Raw genomic sequence first — 14,705 nt, 5'->3', positions numbered from 1 at the left:
CCAAGACATTCTATGTTGTACTGGCCTTAAAGGGAGTCACCAGAACCCGGCCGGGCAGACAGATAGGTCAGGGTCACCAGAAAGAGACTGCGTCTTCCCTTGTGAATCACTGCATCCATTGCCAAGATACTTCTAGTATTGTCAATATGCAAATTAACTCTTTGGAGCAATGAGGGTGTTGTCACTTACTCTTTGGAGCTATGGCATGCCCTTGTTGCTCGAAAGACCTCATTGGATATTGACAAAAACAGCAACTGAGGGAGCGATACACAAGTCTATGGGCGATGCAGTCCATGGCCGATACAATCTACTGGCGATATAGTCTACAGCCAATACAGTCTACGGGCAATATAGTCTACAGCCAATACAGTCTACGGGCAATATAGTCTACAGCCAATACAGTCTACGGGCAATATAGTCTACAGCCAATACAGTCTACGGGCAATATAGTCTACAGCCAATACAGTCTACGGGCAAGATAGTCTACGGGGTCTGGTGAGATAGAGTCTACGGGCTGCCGCAATATGCTGGGGTCTGGTGACAGACTCTCTTTAATGCAGATTTTGCCTAAGCATCACTCCTAGAACAAGGACTCTTAGGCTTGGATTAAAAAGCCAAAAACCCAGTAGGGACCCCCATTAAACTGAAGCTAGGCACCTCAAACTTTAGAGCCCCGCAGACTTCTACGGGTGACACATTACAACTCCGAGGTTGAGTCATAATATGGCCATGCACCCAACTGACTGTGCTATCCCGAGGGCACGCCGTTTGTCTTCCAAGTCCATGAATCCATTCCGAAAGATCCAAACTGCTCTATCGGAACGGAATGGAACCACGGAAGACGCTCCGATAGCAAACTCTGGAGGTGCGCACACACCCTTAGTCTACGTTTAACCAGTCACAGATTCTAGAGCGTTTTGGACCAGAGTGAGACAGCTCTGAATTATTCGGAGGATTTCAAGTATCTTGTGTTGGTCTGTTGTTTATTCAGAGTTAAATATTCACATCATGCATATACTTGAGAGGCACACACTGCAAAAAAAAAAAAAAAAAATGCACCCCACCTCCCCTACCTAAAAATAAAAAAAAAAAAAAAAAAAAAAAAAAAAATTAAAATTATATGAAGGTTTGCAACCAAAAAAAGCTTAAATCAGAAATAAATAACTGGCATCTTGACCAAAGTATATTCTTCAAATATTCCCTCACACGGTATCAGAGCAGCCGGCAATGTCCGCTGTAATACTGTAAGATCTCTATGGAAAGCTTTGCTCCTCTCGAGTCATCTTACCGGATCTCAGGTTAGACACGTGTCTATGAATCATTTACAGGTAGAAAATTCACACAAGGGATGTCCAAGATTTGCAAATTAGGATAAAATGTAATAAAAATGATGGAGGAGAACATAGGCTGAGAAAAACTAGAAAAAAAAAAGGGTGAGGGGAGGGGAATCACCATATAGTGATGCTGAGTATCTGCAAATTCTGGAATGGGTCATAGTCCAGCTCTTTCTTAAGAACGATGAAGGGTTGTAGGGGGGAGGAAAAAGGATTTTTGTTTCCAAAAACACTGCCACTCTTAGTCCATAGGCCGCGTCTGGTACTGCAGCTCAGCCACAACAATTAGGCTGAGGCCCCAAGGAGCTTTATTTGTTGCAGATATTGCATTTTTTTTTAGCCAAAGTCAAGAATGACTGCAAAGGGAATGGGAAATATAAGAAGTTCTTATACGTCGACCTTTGGCTCAATCTACCACTGGTTTTTGCTCAAAAAAATGGAGCAAAATCTGCAATAACAAAAAAAGTTCAGTATCCGCATTGTAGGACCTTAGCCTTAAAATGTACATCAGATTATAAGACAACTTTTCAAGATGAATAATACCAGTGAATATGAGAAACTTTATAATATTTCTTAAGGAAAAATGCTTCTTTCCCCATTTATCAGGCCACTTCCCTCATCTCCCTCTTTTTTTTTACTCCATATCTCATCACAGTGTTTCTTCTCTTTCTCCACCTTCCAAAAACCTTGATGATAGAAGTTACTCCATCTGTCTATGACACTCAGGATACGGGTTCTATTAGTGATAATAAACTTAGGCTGGGTGCAGATGACCGTGCTGCAACCAGCCGGCCGTGAATTAAAAGCACAGGGGGCACATGGGGGACACGGGGATGTCTCTTGTGTGCTGCCTATGCACGGGCTGTGCTTCAGTAGCTCGTTTCCTTAAAGGAGCCACGGAAGCAAGGGACTCGAAATAGGACCTGTTCTATATTTTGCGGTCTGGACTGTCGGCCCACGAAATTCACGGTCATGTATACCGGCCCATTGAAATGAATGGGTCAGTGTGCCATCAGTGAAAGCACACCGAACATGGCCATGGTTGTCTGCCACCGGCCTTAGTGAGGTGAATGGAAGGCCAGGGGTAAATGGAGAAAGAAGCATTTTTCTTTAATAACATGTAATACAAAGTTTCTTCTATTCCTTTGTACTAGAATAAAAGATCCCAATAGAGAGAGTCAAAATTTTTTCAAAAAGTTCTTACTTGTCTCTAATGGGCAAATCTTGTTTTTTTTTGGCAAAACAGGGAACCTACATGTTGAGATTGCATCTAAACCAAATGGCCCTAATTTTTTTTTTTTTTTTTAGAATAGCACCAAAAGCAAAGGGTATTTTTTGCAAGTTGACGACTCCATTCATAGCTGTAGGACAACGGAAAGGTCAACGTCGGGTGGCGCAAATATATTGACGTTGTGACCTTTTTACGCCAAACCTTTGGTGATGTGACTTGGATCATGAAAGTTTTTGGCAGGACATGAAGGGTATAATCGTTCGGTATCAATTATTTTTTTGGACTTGGAAGGATAAGGTCCCCCATGATGGATGACTTGGTGAAACAGCCAACTCGCTCCTTCCCAACGTCACCGAAACAGAGGACAAGTAAAAGCTCAGGGGGAAAAGGCTCAACCTCCAGGACCAGCAGTGAATTCAGATCATTCATGAAGATTTCACAATTAACGTAGACGTTTAATTAATTTCCATTTATAAGACACTACGGAACTTTTTGTATAATGGCAACCCTTTAGATTCTGACAGTTTTTGGTATATGAAATCACTTGTATTAATGCGGACTGTATGCAAACAGATATCCCATACTGTAGTGAGGGGGGCAGTGGTAGTTGGCCGCCATATTTCTCTTATCCACAGATAGTCATGTTCAAGCACCCCTGTAATCTGCCCCCAAATTGGCCGGGATTGTCCCAAGTGACTTAAAGGGACAATCCAAGGTGGTCCTGGATTTTCTCAACTAAATTGATCCTAATTGTGGTTTAATGCATATATACCCAAACCATGCACAGGTATATGTCTGACCAGTGTTGATGGTGGACGACCTATGCAGGGTGGGGTAACCGCACTCCGACAATACAAAAGCTCAGTGGTCCAAAACCTGACCGTGCGCCCGGGGTTTAAGTCTTTAATATTGTGCACAAACCCCGTGACACCGAGATGTAAAGTCTACAGTGTATGGATACAGCAGTAGTAGCCTGCAGATACTCAGCATCACTATGTAAGTCATATGAATCCCACTCTGGAATTAGGAGATATTTAAAGGGAAAATCTAGTCAAAGTGGTGTAAACACATGCGAGAGACTGTCGGAGAAATCTGTCATCTCAAACCACCGCTTAATGAGAAGGTTCTGTAGAAAGCGCACATCCCTTTAAAAATGCACACTTTTAGTAAGGTTGGCTCATATTATGTGATAACATGCTAATATGTGGGGACCTGACTGATGGGACACCTCTCTATCCCCACCTATCACAAGAATGAGGATCCAGTTCCCCCATTCAAATGAGGCGCCTGGCCGAGCATACACAATGCTGCTGAATTCACTGTCCTCAGCTATCTCCGGCAATCCCATAGTCTATGAATGAAGCCGTAGTATACATCCATAGGGTGACACTCCATTTAGATAAGGCAATGAGACCCCTGTCCTTTTGATCCCAGGAGTCGGACCCCCACCAATCAGTATGTTATCACCTACCCACAGGATAACAAAACATAAGCCCACCCCTTTAAGGACAGCCATATGGGACGCTACTGTCTCGTGAAAATCTAGGCAACCTGTCATTGACCTGAATGGCAGCTTACGCCAAATGTTGTATGAGATTTACAGCAACCAATCTCCGAGAGGTGCCAAAGGGGACTGAGTGCTCTAGAGCGTCCCTTCATTCTGGAAACCAGTGGTGCTCTGAGATCACAGATGTCATCAATGTGATCTTCTCGCATGTATCTATGACATATCAGAAGATGACTGGAGTTCCCCTTTAAGGTACGTCTAGTAACCTGTTTGGTGTGACAACAGTGCATTCATTCAATCAGAGGCTGGATGGTGGGAGTTTATTTGTATTGGAGATGATCTCCTGTCCAGGCTGAAAGCCTCCAAAATGGTGGGTGGGCTACAGGCTCTGGCTCCTATGAAGCATGTGTGCACTCTGGGTGTGGGGAGGTGACAGTGAATTTCTTTATTCAATACAGCAGAACCTCCTCCACTGCTTTCACAGTCCGCTCTAAGGGAAACTTATTCCTTGGCTTCCAGGAAAAGTGTTTCCTGAGGGTACAGCTTAAGATCCATGAGAGTCCTGCTGGGATCCATCTGGGTGATCTACAAGACAGAATTGGGAGAAGATATGTAATGATGAGTATACATTTCCAATGAGGGCTGCAACTAGAAGATTATTGTCATTACCAAAGGCCCCACCCCCGCACACGACACCCATTTTAGGAAAGTGCCAAGTGTGGGGTAAAAAACCAAAAAGTCACAACTGTTCTGCACCAAAACATTAGCAACTTTTTAAACCTTGCGCATAAGAAAACGGTCATACAAGGCGTAATAAATCTGCCTAGTGCATACACAAAACTGAGATATTAAACATATAAAATATATACTTCAAAGATATTTAAAAGGAATGTGTCACCAGACCCAGCATATCACCCCAGCCCTGCAGATAGATAGGTTACTGTCACCAGACCCAGCATATCACCCCAGCCCTGCAGATAGATAGGTTACTGTCACCAGACCCAGTATATCACCCCAGCCCTGCAGATAGATAGGTTACTGTCACCAGAACCAGCATATCACCCCAGCCCTGCAGATAGATAGGTTACTGTCACCAGACCCAGCATATCACCCCAGCCCTGCAGATAGATAGGTTAGTGTCACCAGACCCAGCATATCACCCCAGCCCTGCAGATAGATAAGTTACTGTCACCAGAACCAGCATATCACCCCAGTCCTGCAGATAGATAGGTTACTGTCACCAGAACCAGCATATCACCCCAGCCCTGCAGATAGATAGGTTAGTGTCACCAGACCCAGCATATCACCCCAGCCCTGCAGATAGATAGGTTAAAAATAAAAAACAAGCACTGCCCTCCTCCCAAGTTATTTCTCAGATTCCAGTACACTTTTTGCACCCTGACATAAAGCAGATTGGTCGCCTTGGTTTCTAGCTACTCCATGCCAATGGCTTTTACTGAAATGACAAACAAGAAGCAGATGGTATAGCGCGGCAGACACGGGGTACAATTACCCGCAGTCTAGGAGGCCTATAGTCAAGTCCAGCTTATCACACCAACAGGACAGGAGGCTTTAACCTGTTTTGACGCTTTTTGAAAAAAATTTTTTGCAGAGATGACAAATCAAGCAAAGCGACTTACGCAACGGGGGAATTGCTGCCCTAATTTGCGGAGAGCCGGAGTTCTGTCTGTTCCCGTCTCCTTGTTGTGTTATGTGGGTTTGTGGTTAAATGAGCATACTGTTGTACTTAACCTTACATGTCGGAACAGCTGGTAGGAGATGCATGGAAGGTGAGACGTGGCGAGACGTCTTCGCTGCTTTACACACCTCTTACTGCTCTTAGAGCGGCGAGGCGGCAGTCGCAAAGCCCTCCAGATGGGGCAGCCGCTCATTAAGGATCTGCAGAACCTCAGCCCCGGACTGGTGGCAATAAACAGATCCCTGATGCCCTTTTTCTCTATTTTTACACTTTGGAAATCTTCGAACAGTTTCAGGCGGAGGATTGTGGGTGACATGTGAAGGGGTGGGTCTGTTTATACCCTTGATTTCAGCTTGCCTTCTGTTTCCAATGCACTAAGGGATTTGCCGAATTGCCAATGTTTACACCATTACCCAATTACTGAATATGCGCCTGCTGCATCTGTCAACAAACAGAGCTGTTGTCGCTTTGTTTTAGCGGCTCTTTGCTTACCCCCTCCTCCTCCTCTTCTTCTTGTTCGTATGGTTCATCGTTCTGCTTAATTAGCATCCCATAACCTTCTGCATCATCGACGCTCGGATCTGATATCTGTAAACACTTCGCTCGCTGCTACGTCGGATTATACGATTGCACCGAGTTTGATTTACATCACAACATTAGGAAGGCAAATGGAAGAAATGGAACGTCTGACCTGGGTGCGAACAATCTAGACGGAGGCATCAATACTGACCCACACCTATACAGGCTAGCAAAGCACTGACTATGCCGGGTTAGGGTTACAGGGCGCCTTTGTATGTGCAATTGGCAGCTGCCATTTTGCAATTTGGCATGATCATCCATTCCATTTTTAAAGGCCAACCACAGCAAGTAATTCCCCCGGGCAAGATGGTTTCCATTCTTGTCTTGTAGTTGACCGATACCTATTGGATTATTGGAATAGTTATTGGTTGATATAATAGTCAACGATGCTCTATAGGCCCCCTCTTGTAGGCAACACCTCTCATCATGTCCTGACATTGGTGGAGCTGAACAGCGAGCCTGGGGGAATCGAGGATCGGCGACTATAATATTGGCCATTACCTATAGGAATAATCTAACAGGATAAGGCCACATCATACCTTATGGGGGCCATTATAAACTGGATTTTATTGTAAGGTTTGCTTGGGAGATCCGAACATAATTTTTTCTTGGGGGTCCAAAAATGCCAAATCCGCCCCTGTACACAGGTACAAGGAACCTCAGTACTTCATACAATCTTGGACGGGAAGTGCTGAGGCACAGAGGAAAAGGAATATGGTCTAAAGTGATTATACACTTCTGTCAACTATTCCTTAAGATTTTTCCTTGCCCGTTGGCTTGGCCAAGCCTGCATGTATTTTCAGCAGGTAGAATGGGAGAGGACTTCTCCCAGTCTCCACTGAAGGCAGCTTATCTGCCCCCAGAAGAATAGGATTGGACATGTTGAAATTGGACATGCCCTATCCTTCCTTCCTCTGCCATCTGGGGAGTGTCATGAAACCCCCAGACACATTAGATGGTGACTAATGGCTGACTAAGCGTGCACTTACATCTTTCTTCTGGTCAGCAAGAGAGCCCAAGGGACCCCATTGACTATAGAGAGGTCCATTGGGCATCTTATTTTTTTCCCTGACGAAAAATTTGGTCCTGCATGATTTCTGACGGCCTCTGTGCCAGTTGGATATGCGGCACAGATGTGAACATAGGGATACTAACACCACACCAATGGTCAATGTCGCCCGTCCCTGGTACAACGCTGCAGAATATGGACATTGTTCTCTATGAATAGTGAGAGTTTACAATACATAGTATGGCTGAAGCAACAGGTTTGACCTCTACTATATCACCCCATGTTTAGTAACCCCAATGACCCATCGAAGGTAACAGTCTAAATAAGCAAGGAACAATAAATTCTACAATTATACAAGGACGAGGATTAATCGTCACGTTCCACACCAGTAACCAAATAAATTCATTTTCACCTGTAAAACATGGAAACAGTAAGACATAGACCTAAGATCCATGCAGACAATTTCGTAACCAATTCTGCAGGTCCATGGGGGGGGCGCTGGCTCTCCCGGGTGTCATGTAATACTGCAAGGTCTCATTACTTCTTATTAATGCTATTCCACATGGAAAGCAGAAAGCTAAAAACATAAGCCTTGTTAGGTAGCAATTAGCAGACAATGAGGAGGCAGGCAGCGGGCAGGCAGCGGGCAGCAGTTAGAGCAGCAGCCACCAAACAGCTGTGTTTTTTTTTAATCAAGAGATACAGGACAGTTTGTACCGTTCTCTGTTACATCATAACTCCGTAACTGTATACGCCGCCTTCTATAGAGACAGTTATGGGAACAAACAGTGTGTCCCGCTGAAGCTCATGGTGTAAAATAACACCTACCATAATGTGATCCTGGGTAAATAAGTACTGCCATAGAAGGAAGACAGAGGACGCTAGAGGAACAATGCTCAAATCACTACATTTGTCAATGCTGGGGTTCTACACTATGACCCTAACATAAGCAGCAGACTGAGAATTCATTGACATGAACGGCGTCGGTCATGGAAAATCGGTCCCTTGCTTTAGTGAGCGTTTTAAAGCGCATGCGGTCAGGAGTAGCAATGGAAGTCGATCACCGCAGCAGGAGAAGAGTAGGTTCACCCTGTGGGAGAGAGTGACCTGGATTATCATACATTGTGTAGCATAGGTGACAGTAGTGGAAGAATAGAGTAGAAGCCAGGAGATTACTGTAACTAAGTGGCTAATAGGAAGCAGAAGAAGGGTATGAGGATTATGTGAGTAGCAGTGACCTATCCATTTATCTATCTATCTACTCATTATCTATCTATCTATCTATCTATCTAATATCTATCTATCTCATATCTATCTATCTCATATCTATCTATCTACTCAATCTATCTATCTACTCATAATCTATCTATCTATCTATCTATCTATCTATCTATCTAATATCTATCTCATATCTACTCAATCTACTCATAATCTATCTATCTATCTATCTATCTATCTATCTATCTATCTATCTCCTATCTATCTATCTATCATCTATCTATCTCCTATCTATCTATCTATCTATCTATCTATCTATCTATCTATCTACCCATCTCATATCTATCTATCTATCTACCCATCTATCTATCTATCTATCTATCTATCTATCTTATATGCAAGCACATGTGTTACTGTGGCTAACAGAACACACTTACGAGTGAGAATAAAGAAACAGTCACCGCAGCTGGAGAAGGGTATGTTGATTATATTTGGGGCAGTGACCTAACCACATATATATTGTTTATGCAGGGAAATGAGTTACTATGGCTGTGCTGGGAATTAGGAGTCAGGAGAACACAGTAGCTCATATGATTATGGGAACGGTCACAGCAGCTAGAGAAGGGCATGTTGATTATTTTGGTGGCAGTGACTTGCGTATATATGATGTATATATACAGAGATGTTATGAATTAAGAGGCACTAGAACACAGGGACTAATAAGAATAAGGGAACAGTCACAGCAGCTGGAGAATTAGATGTTGCTTATGTGACCAGTAGTGACCTGCCCTCTCGTATAATATTGTGGTACTGCCATGATGTAGGAGCCAAACCCCCCCCCCCTGTGGCTAATCAGAACAAGGGAATGGTCCCGGGAGAAGCAGCAGAAAGATAGGTTGATTATCTTAGCAGTAGTGACCTACCTCTATCATTACGGTAGTGCAATGATGTAAGAGCCAGTAGAAAAGTATAGTGAATGGCTAGTTAGCGATGTGTCCCCTCATACAATTACGTAGCCTACAAGTTTCTGTGGCATTGTTATGAAGCAAGCGACAAGAGAAGATTGTAGGCAGTGACCCGCGTCGTCACAGATTATCTAGCATACATGTTACTGTGACAGTGTAGTAAGAATGAAGCAAAATCCAGTACTAATCAGAAAAAGGACATGGTCACAGCAGCAGAAGAAGGGTAAGTTGATTATGTGAATGCTAGTGACCTGCCCTGGGATTAGTCAGTAAATATATTATTGTGGCCATGTTATGATGGATCAGCCAGGAGAACACTAGTTAACCACACCATGGTACAGGTTACAGCAGCAGGAGAAGGGGATGTTGATTATGCGAGTACTAGTGACCTGTCCTAGGATTATTCAGTAATCATGTTATTGTGGCTAGGTTATGAAGGATCAGCCAGGAGAACACTAGTTAACCACACCATAGTACAGGTTACAGCAGCAGGAGAAGGGGATGTTGACTATGTGAGCAGAAGGGATGGCTGGGGTCACAACATACATTTGATGAATAGATGATGCTGTAGCTAATAATATCACAGACATGACTGTTCTAGGGGTCAACATTCTTAAAGGGAGTCTGTCACCCGGACCCGGCATTTTAACGCAGCCCTGTTGATACATTGATATAGATGACTCTAACCTAACAGTGTTTTCACGTTGTGAATTGCTCCCTCCACCGCCAAGTTATCGGTGATGTTGTCAATAATGAAATGAGCTGTTTGGAGCCATGATGGCGTTGTCACTTATCTTTGCAGCAATGGCCAAGCCGTCATTGTTCCAAAGTCCTATCTCCATAATGACAAAGTCAACGATATCTCGGCCATACAGGATACAGGCTTTTGGTATCTCTGCACTGACAGGGTTTGATAAACTAGTGACACCAGCGGTACATTTAGTTTTTATTAGTATATAGAATGGAATATATGTACTGGACCTAATGGCGCCCATTGTACCCTCACCAAAATCCGCACTTGAGATAGATAGAGAATGGCATTGACACTTGTCATGTGTTGCATTTGGGGGGTGGGGTGTATTTTTCGGTCCATTCCAGGGCTGGGTTCTGCTAGATTACAGTATAATCACTGCTATCATTTGATAACTAACAAATAAATCCGCCATGTTCCATGGAATCTGCCAGAAAGCAACAAAAAGTAAAATGACAACGGAGGATGAATCGCCCAATCCTTAATCTTCAGTGGTATGAATATACCCGGTTTCCTCATCTCTCTGCAATAATACAGTATATTAGTGTTTTGCATACTTACAAATGCACAGTTAAGAGCGGATGGAAACACAAGAGACGCCAGGAAGGTAATATATTTGTATTTCTACAAACAGCCAGCGAAAACCTGGACAGATGGCGCCATGCTCATCCCGCACCTGCACAGATGCAGCAGACTGACAATAAATTGAATTTTGGTATTGAGTTGAGATTTGCAGCACAGGTATTAAATTAACTGAAATTGCCATATGCTGCAGTAAGTGATGGCCAAAATACGCTCATCTCCTCAAAATTAATTTAGGGACAGTGAAGGGTGCCAGATTGTGAAAGTGGAATTAAGAAAAAAAAAACATCAGCTCATCCCCGTCTATAAATAGAACAAGGACAGGCGACCTGCGGATCCAAAGACTTTGGTGAACTTTTATCATTGACATTTTGCTTTCAATATCGGTTATGGAGGCCGTGTTATCGTATTTATTTATTATGCTTACTTGTATAGCACCAATATATTCCGCAGCGCTTTACAGACATTAACAGTGAATGTTTTACACCAAGGGATTTTTTTTTTCTATTAGATTTTATTTTGTACAAATTAATGTTCTGTTATTCCAGGGAGGAATGGACTAGAAATAAAGACGGAAAGGACAATACAACCATGCTCCTCCTTGGAGGGAGACTCTCTGCTCCTTTCTTGGCTGAAGAACCCAGGCTCCTTGCCGCGGCTGAAGAACCCAGGCTCCTTGCCGCGGCTGAAGAACCCAGGCTCCTTGCCGCGGCTGAAGAACCCAGGCTCCTTGCCGCGGCTGAAGAACCCAGGCTCCTTGCCGCGGCTGAAGAACCCAGCCTCCTTGCCGCGGCTGAAGAACCCAGCCTCCTTGCCGCGGCTGAAGAACCCAGCCTCCTTGCCGCGGCTGAAGAACCCAGCCTCCTTGCCGCGGCTGAAGAACCCAGCCTCCTTGCCGCTGCTGAAGAACCCAGCCTCCTTCCCAGGCTGTAGAACCCAGCCTCCTTCCCCCGCTGAAGAGCCCAGCCTCCTTCCCCAGCTGTAGAACCCAGCCTCCTTCCCCGGCTGAAGAACCCAGCCTCCTCACCCAGCTGAAGAACCCAGCTTCCTTCCCCGGCTGAAGAAACTAGCCTCCTTCCCCGGCTGAAGAACCCAGCCTCCTTGCCGCGGCTGAAGAACCCAGCCTCCTTCCCCCGCTGAAGAGCCCAGCCTCCTTCCCAGGCTGAAGAGCCCAGCCTCCTTCCCAGGCTGAAGAACCCAGCCTCCTCACCCGGCTGAAGAACCCAGCCTCCTCACCCGGCTGAAGAACCCAGCCTCCTCACCCGGCTGAAGAACCCATGCTCATTTTCTAAAAGACGACCATATCGACATTTCCTGGCAGAAGACCCCAAGCATCTTCTCAGTAAAAAAAAACTCCATTAGTGCTAAAAACCCCCCCAAAATCCAACAAACCACTAGTCTGTGTGACCCTACAGGTGAGAGTCTACAATATCCGAATTCTATAGCCACACCAGTTATCAGCTTTATCATTCCAGTTAAGACCACTGTTGTATCTCAAAGTTGACCATGAGAGTGGGTTAGAGTTAGGTCATGGTGACATCAAATCCTTATTTAGTGCCCTGTTGGATGGCCCAGGCTCATCATCCTTGGGAGAGGCATCTCTCACCAACAATGACCATCTGCGCCTGGCAAGGAGAAATTTGACCACTTACAAGACGTCTCCTTCCAGCTGACTGCAAGAATGGTTTTGATGGAAAAGACCCTCAGGAATGACGACTAAACCATTATATGTACATATATATATATATATATATATATATATATATATTTATTTATGTGCGGGTCAACGTCTTCTTTCTCGAGACAACGGGACAATTTCCAACCAGCCATACGAGTCCAGCTTTTCACCAAATTGTTGAATATTCCAGAACCATCTTATCGACAGCCGTATCAAGATCCACCACGTTCACAAAGATACTTGCGAGTTCCACGTTGGAGATGTCCCTCGTGTGAACAATGGATTAAGTCACTACATACTTTCATCCAATTGTATCGAATAGGCGGAGGAATGTAACCGAAATCTGCATCTCCTGCTCTCTGTTACATGGTTGCCAGAATGTTATGTCCTGCATTTGCTGGAAGCGGCCAATTACACAGATTTAAGCAGATCGCACCACGCCGAACAGAGCAAACTGGTTTTAGATGCTTAAGCAATGCCTTCAGCCGTGGGATTACCTTAAGTGACTCGCGTCCCGTGTAATCCCACTGCACTGGTTGGGCAGAATGTTGTGTAAACCGGAGCAGATACAGTAAAAAGCTGCGCGTCTACTTTCTAAAGTTGAACAAGAAGGGCATGACAAAGAATGCAGTTATGTGAATATACTGTGGCGTGCACGCTTCCTATATCACGTATCGCTCGGTGTCCTAAAGGTGAAGAGTCCAATAATGGACCAGGATAACAAGGCCGACGGCTTATAATAGGGCCCAGCAAAACGACTATAGAGAGCCGTGGCAGGAAAAGGGTTAAAGTGCCCTATATAACCACACAATAAGCACTTGCAGTTCTTGGCCTGCTGGAAATTGTATTCTTTCCAGTTTAATTATCGCCGGCTCTAAGGAGATTAGAATATATTACAGAGACATCTCGGAGCTTCAGCTGTATTAGTCACTTGTAAGCCCCCGGTGTTGGGCTCTGTATGCGGCTTGTAAATATTTTGTAAACAGTTTATTAATAAAATGATCTACAAATGAGTCGCTTCCTCTCATCCCGAGTTTACGGCGCCGCTCAGTTTAAAGTGGGCAGGTCAGGCGGCATCCGGATTAACCATGCATCTGCCATACAATTACGGCAATCCCTGCTTTACAGCAAACCCGCTTAGAATAATGGTTTTCATCAAGACGGGATATAAAAGGGCATTAACAATACAAATGTATTATTAGGACTATTATTTCTGACTCCATGTATTATAATAGATGGAAAAATGACTGCGGCCCCCCCTATAGCATAATCAAAGCATATAACCCCTGCAGTTCTGACACATTGTATTGGCATAGGAGTGGCAGGGATTGGTAAGGAGACTATAACTCCTTTAGTGATTTTACCATTAAAAACACATTTTTTTCTCAATAACACGTAGGAATAGCCTTAAGAAAGGCTATTCATCTCCTACCTTTAGATGTCTTCTCTGCGCCGCCATTCGGTAGAAATCCCGGTTTTCGTCTGTATGCACATCAGTTCTCTTGCAGCACTGGGGGAGTCCCTATAGCTGCAAAAGAAATCTCCAGCACCGCCTCCATCTTCTTCAGGAACGGGCTCTTCAGACATCATCTTCCGGAGCTGGGTTCAAGCTTCTAGACTTCGGGCAGAGCAGACTGCGCATGTCCGCAGCCACAAGAAAAATGGCTGGTTATACAGTAAGTGGCCATTTTCTTGAGGCCTGTGGGCATGCGCAACCGGCTTTGCCCGAGGCCTAGAAGTTTGAACCCGGCTCCGGAAGAAGATGCGCAGAGAGGCCATTCCTGAAGAAGATGGAGGCAGCGCTGCAGATTTCTCTCGCAGCATTGGGGACGCCCCCAGTGCTGCGAGAGAACTGATTTGCATACAGACGAAAATCGAGATTTCTACCAAACGGCGGCGTGGAGAAGACATCTAAAGGTAGGAGAAGAATAGCCTTTCTTAAGGCTATACCTACATGTGAACGAGAAAAAATGTGATTTTAATGGTAGAATCCCTTTAAATGTCCACTCTTCTTAGGAGGTGATACCAGGTTAGGTTGGTCAAGGCTGAGATGCAATACCAAGTAACAGCCACTATACAATGTATGGCGCTGTGCTTGGTAAATACGGCAGTCAATATCATAGTCCCGAACAACCCCTTTAACTCTTTACAC

The 14,705-nt window shown here is 44.5% G+C and overlaps 1 protein-coding gene across 1 annotated transcript in view; it reads right to left on the bottom strand.

Moving 5' to 3' along the window:
• Positions 1 to 374: 374 nt before the first annotated feature.
• The window catches only part of FAF1 (Fas associated factor 1), a 152,337-nt gene continuing 138,006 nt past the window's right edge, over positions 375 to 14,705 (bottom strand). The window contains exon 19 of the mRNA XM_075286243.1: positions 375 to 4,657. Coding sequence (XP_075142344.1) covers positions 4,574 to 4,657 — 84 coding nt within the window. The 3' untranslated portion in view covers positions 375 to 4,573. The remainder of the gene's footprint in view (positions 4,658 to 14,705) is intronic.

The sequence above is a fragment of the Leptodactylus fuscus genome, chromosome 9 (assembly GCF_031893055.1).
Source record: "Leptodactylus fuscus isolate aLepFus1 chromosome 9, aLepFus1.hap2, whole genome shotgun sequence".
NCBI lineage: Eukaryota > Metazoa > Chordata > Amphibia > Anura > Leptodactylidae > Leptodactylus > Leptodactylus fuscus.
This window is presented reverse-complemented; position numbering and strand designations above follow the sequence as displayed.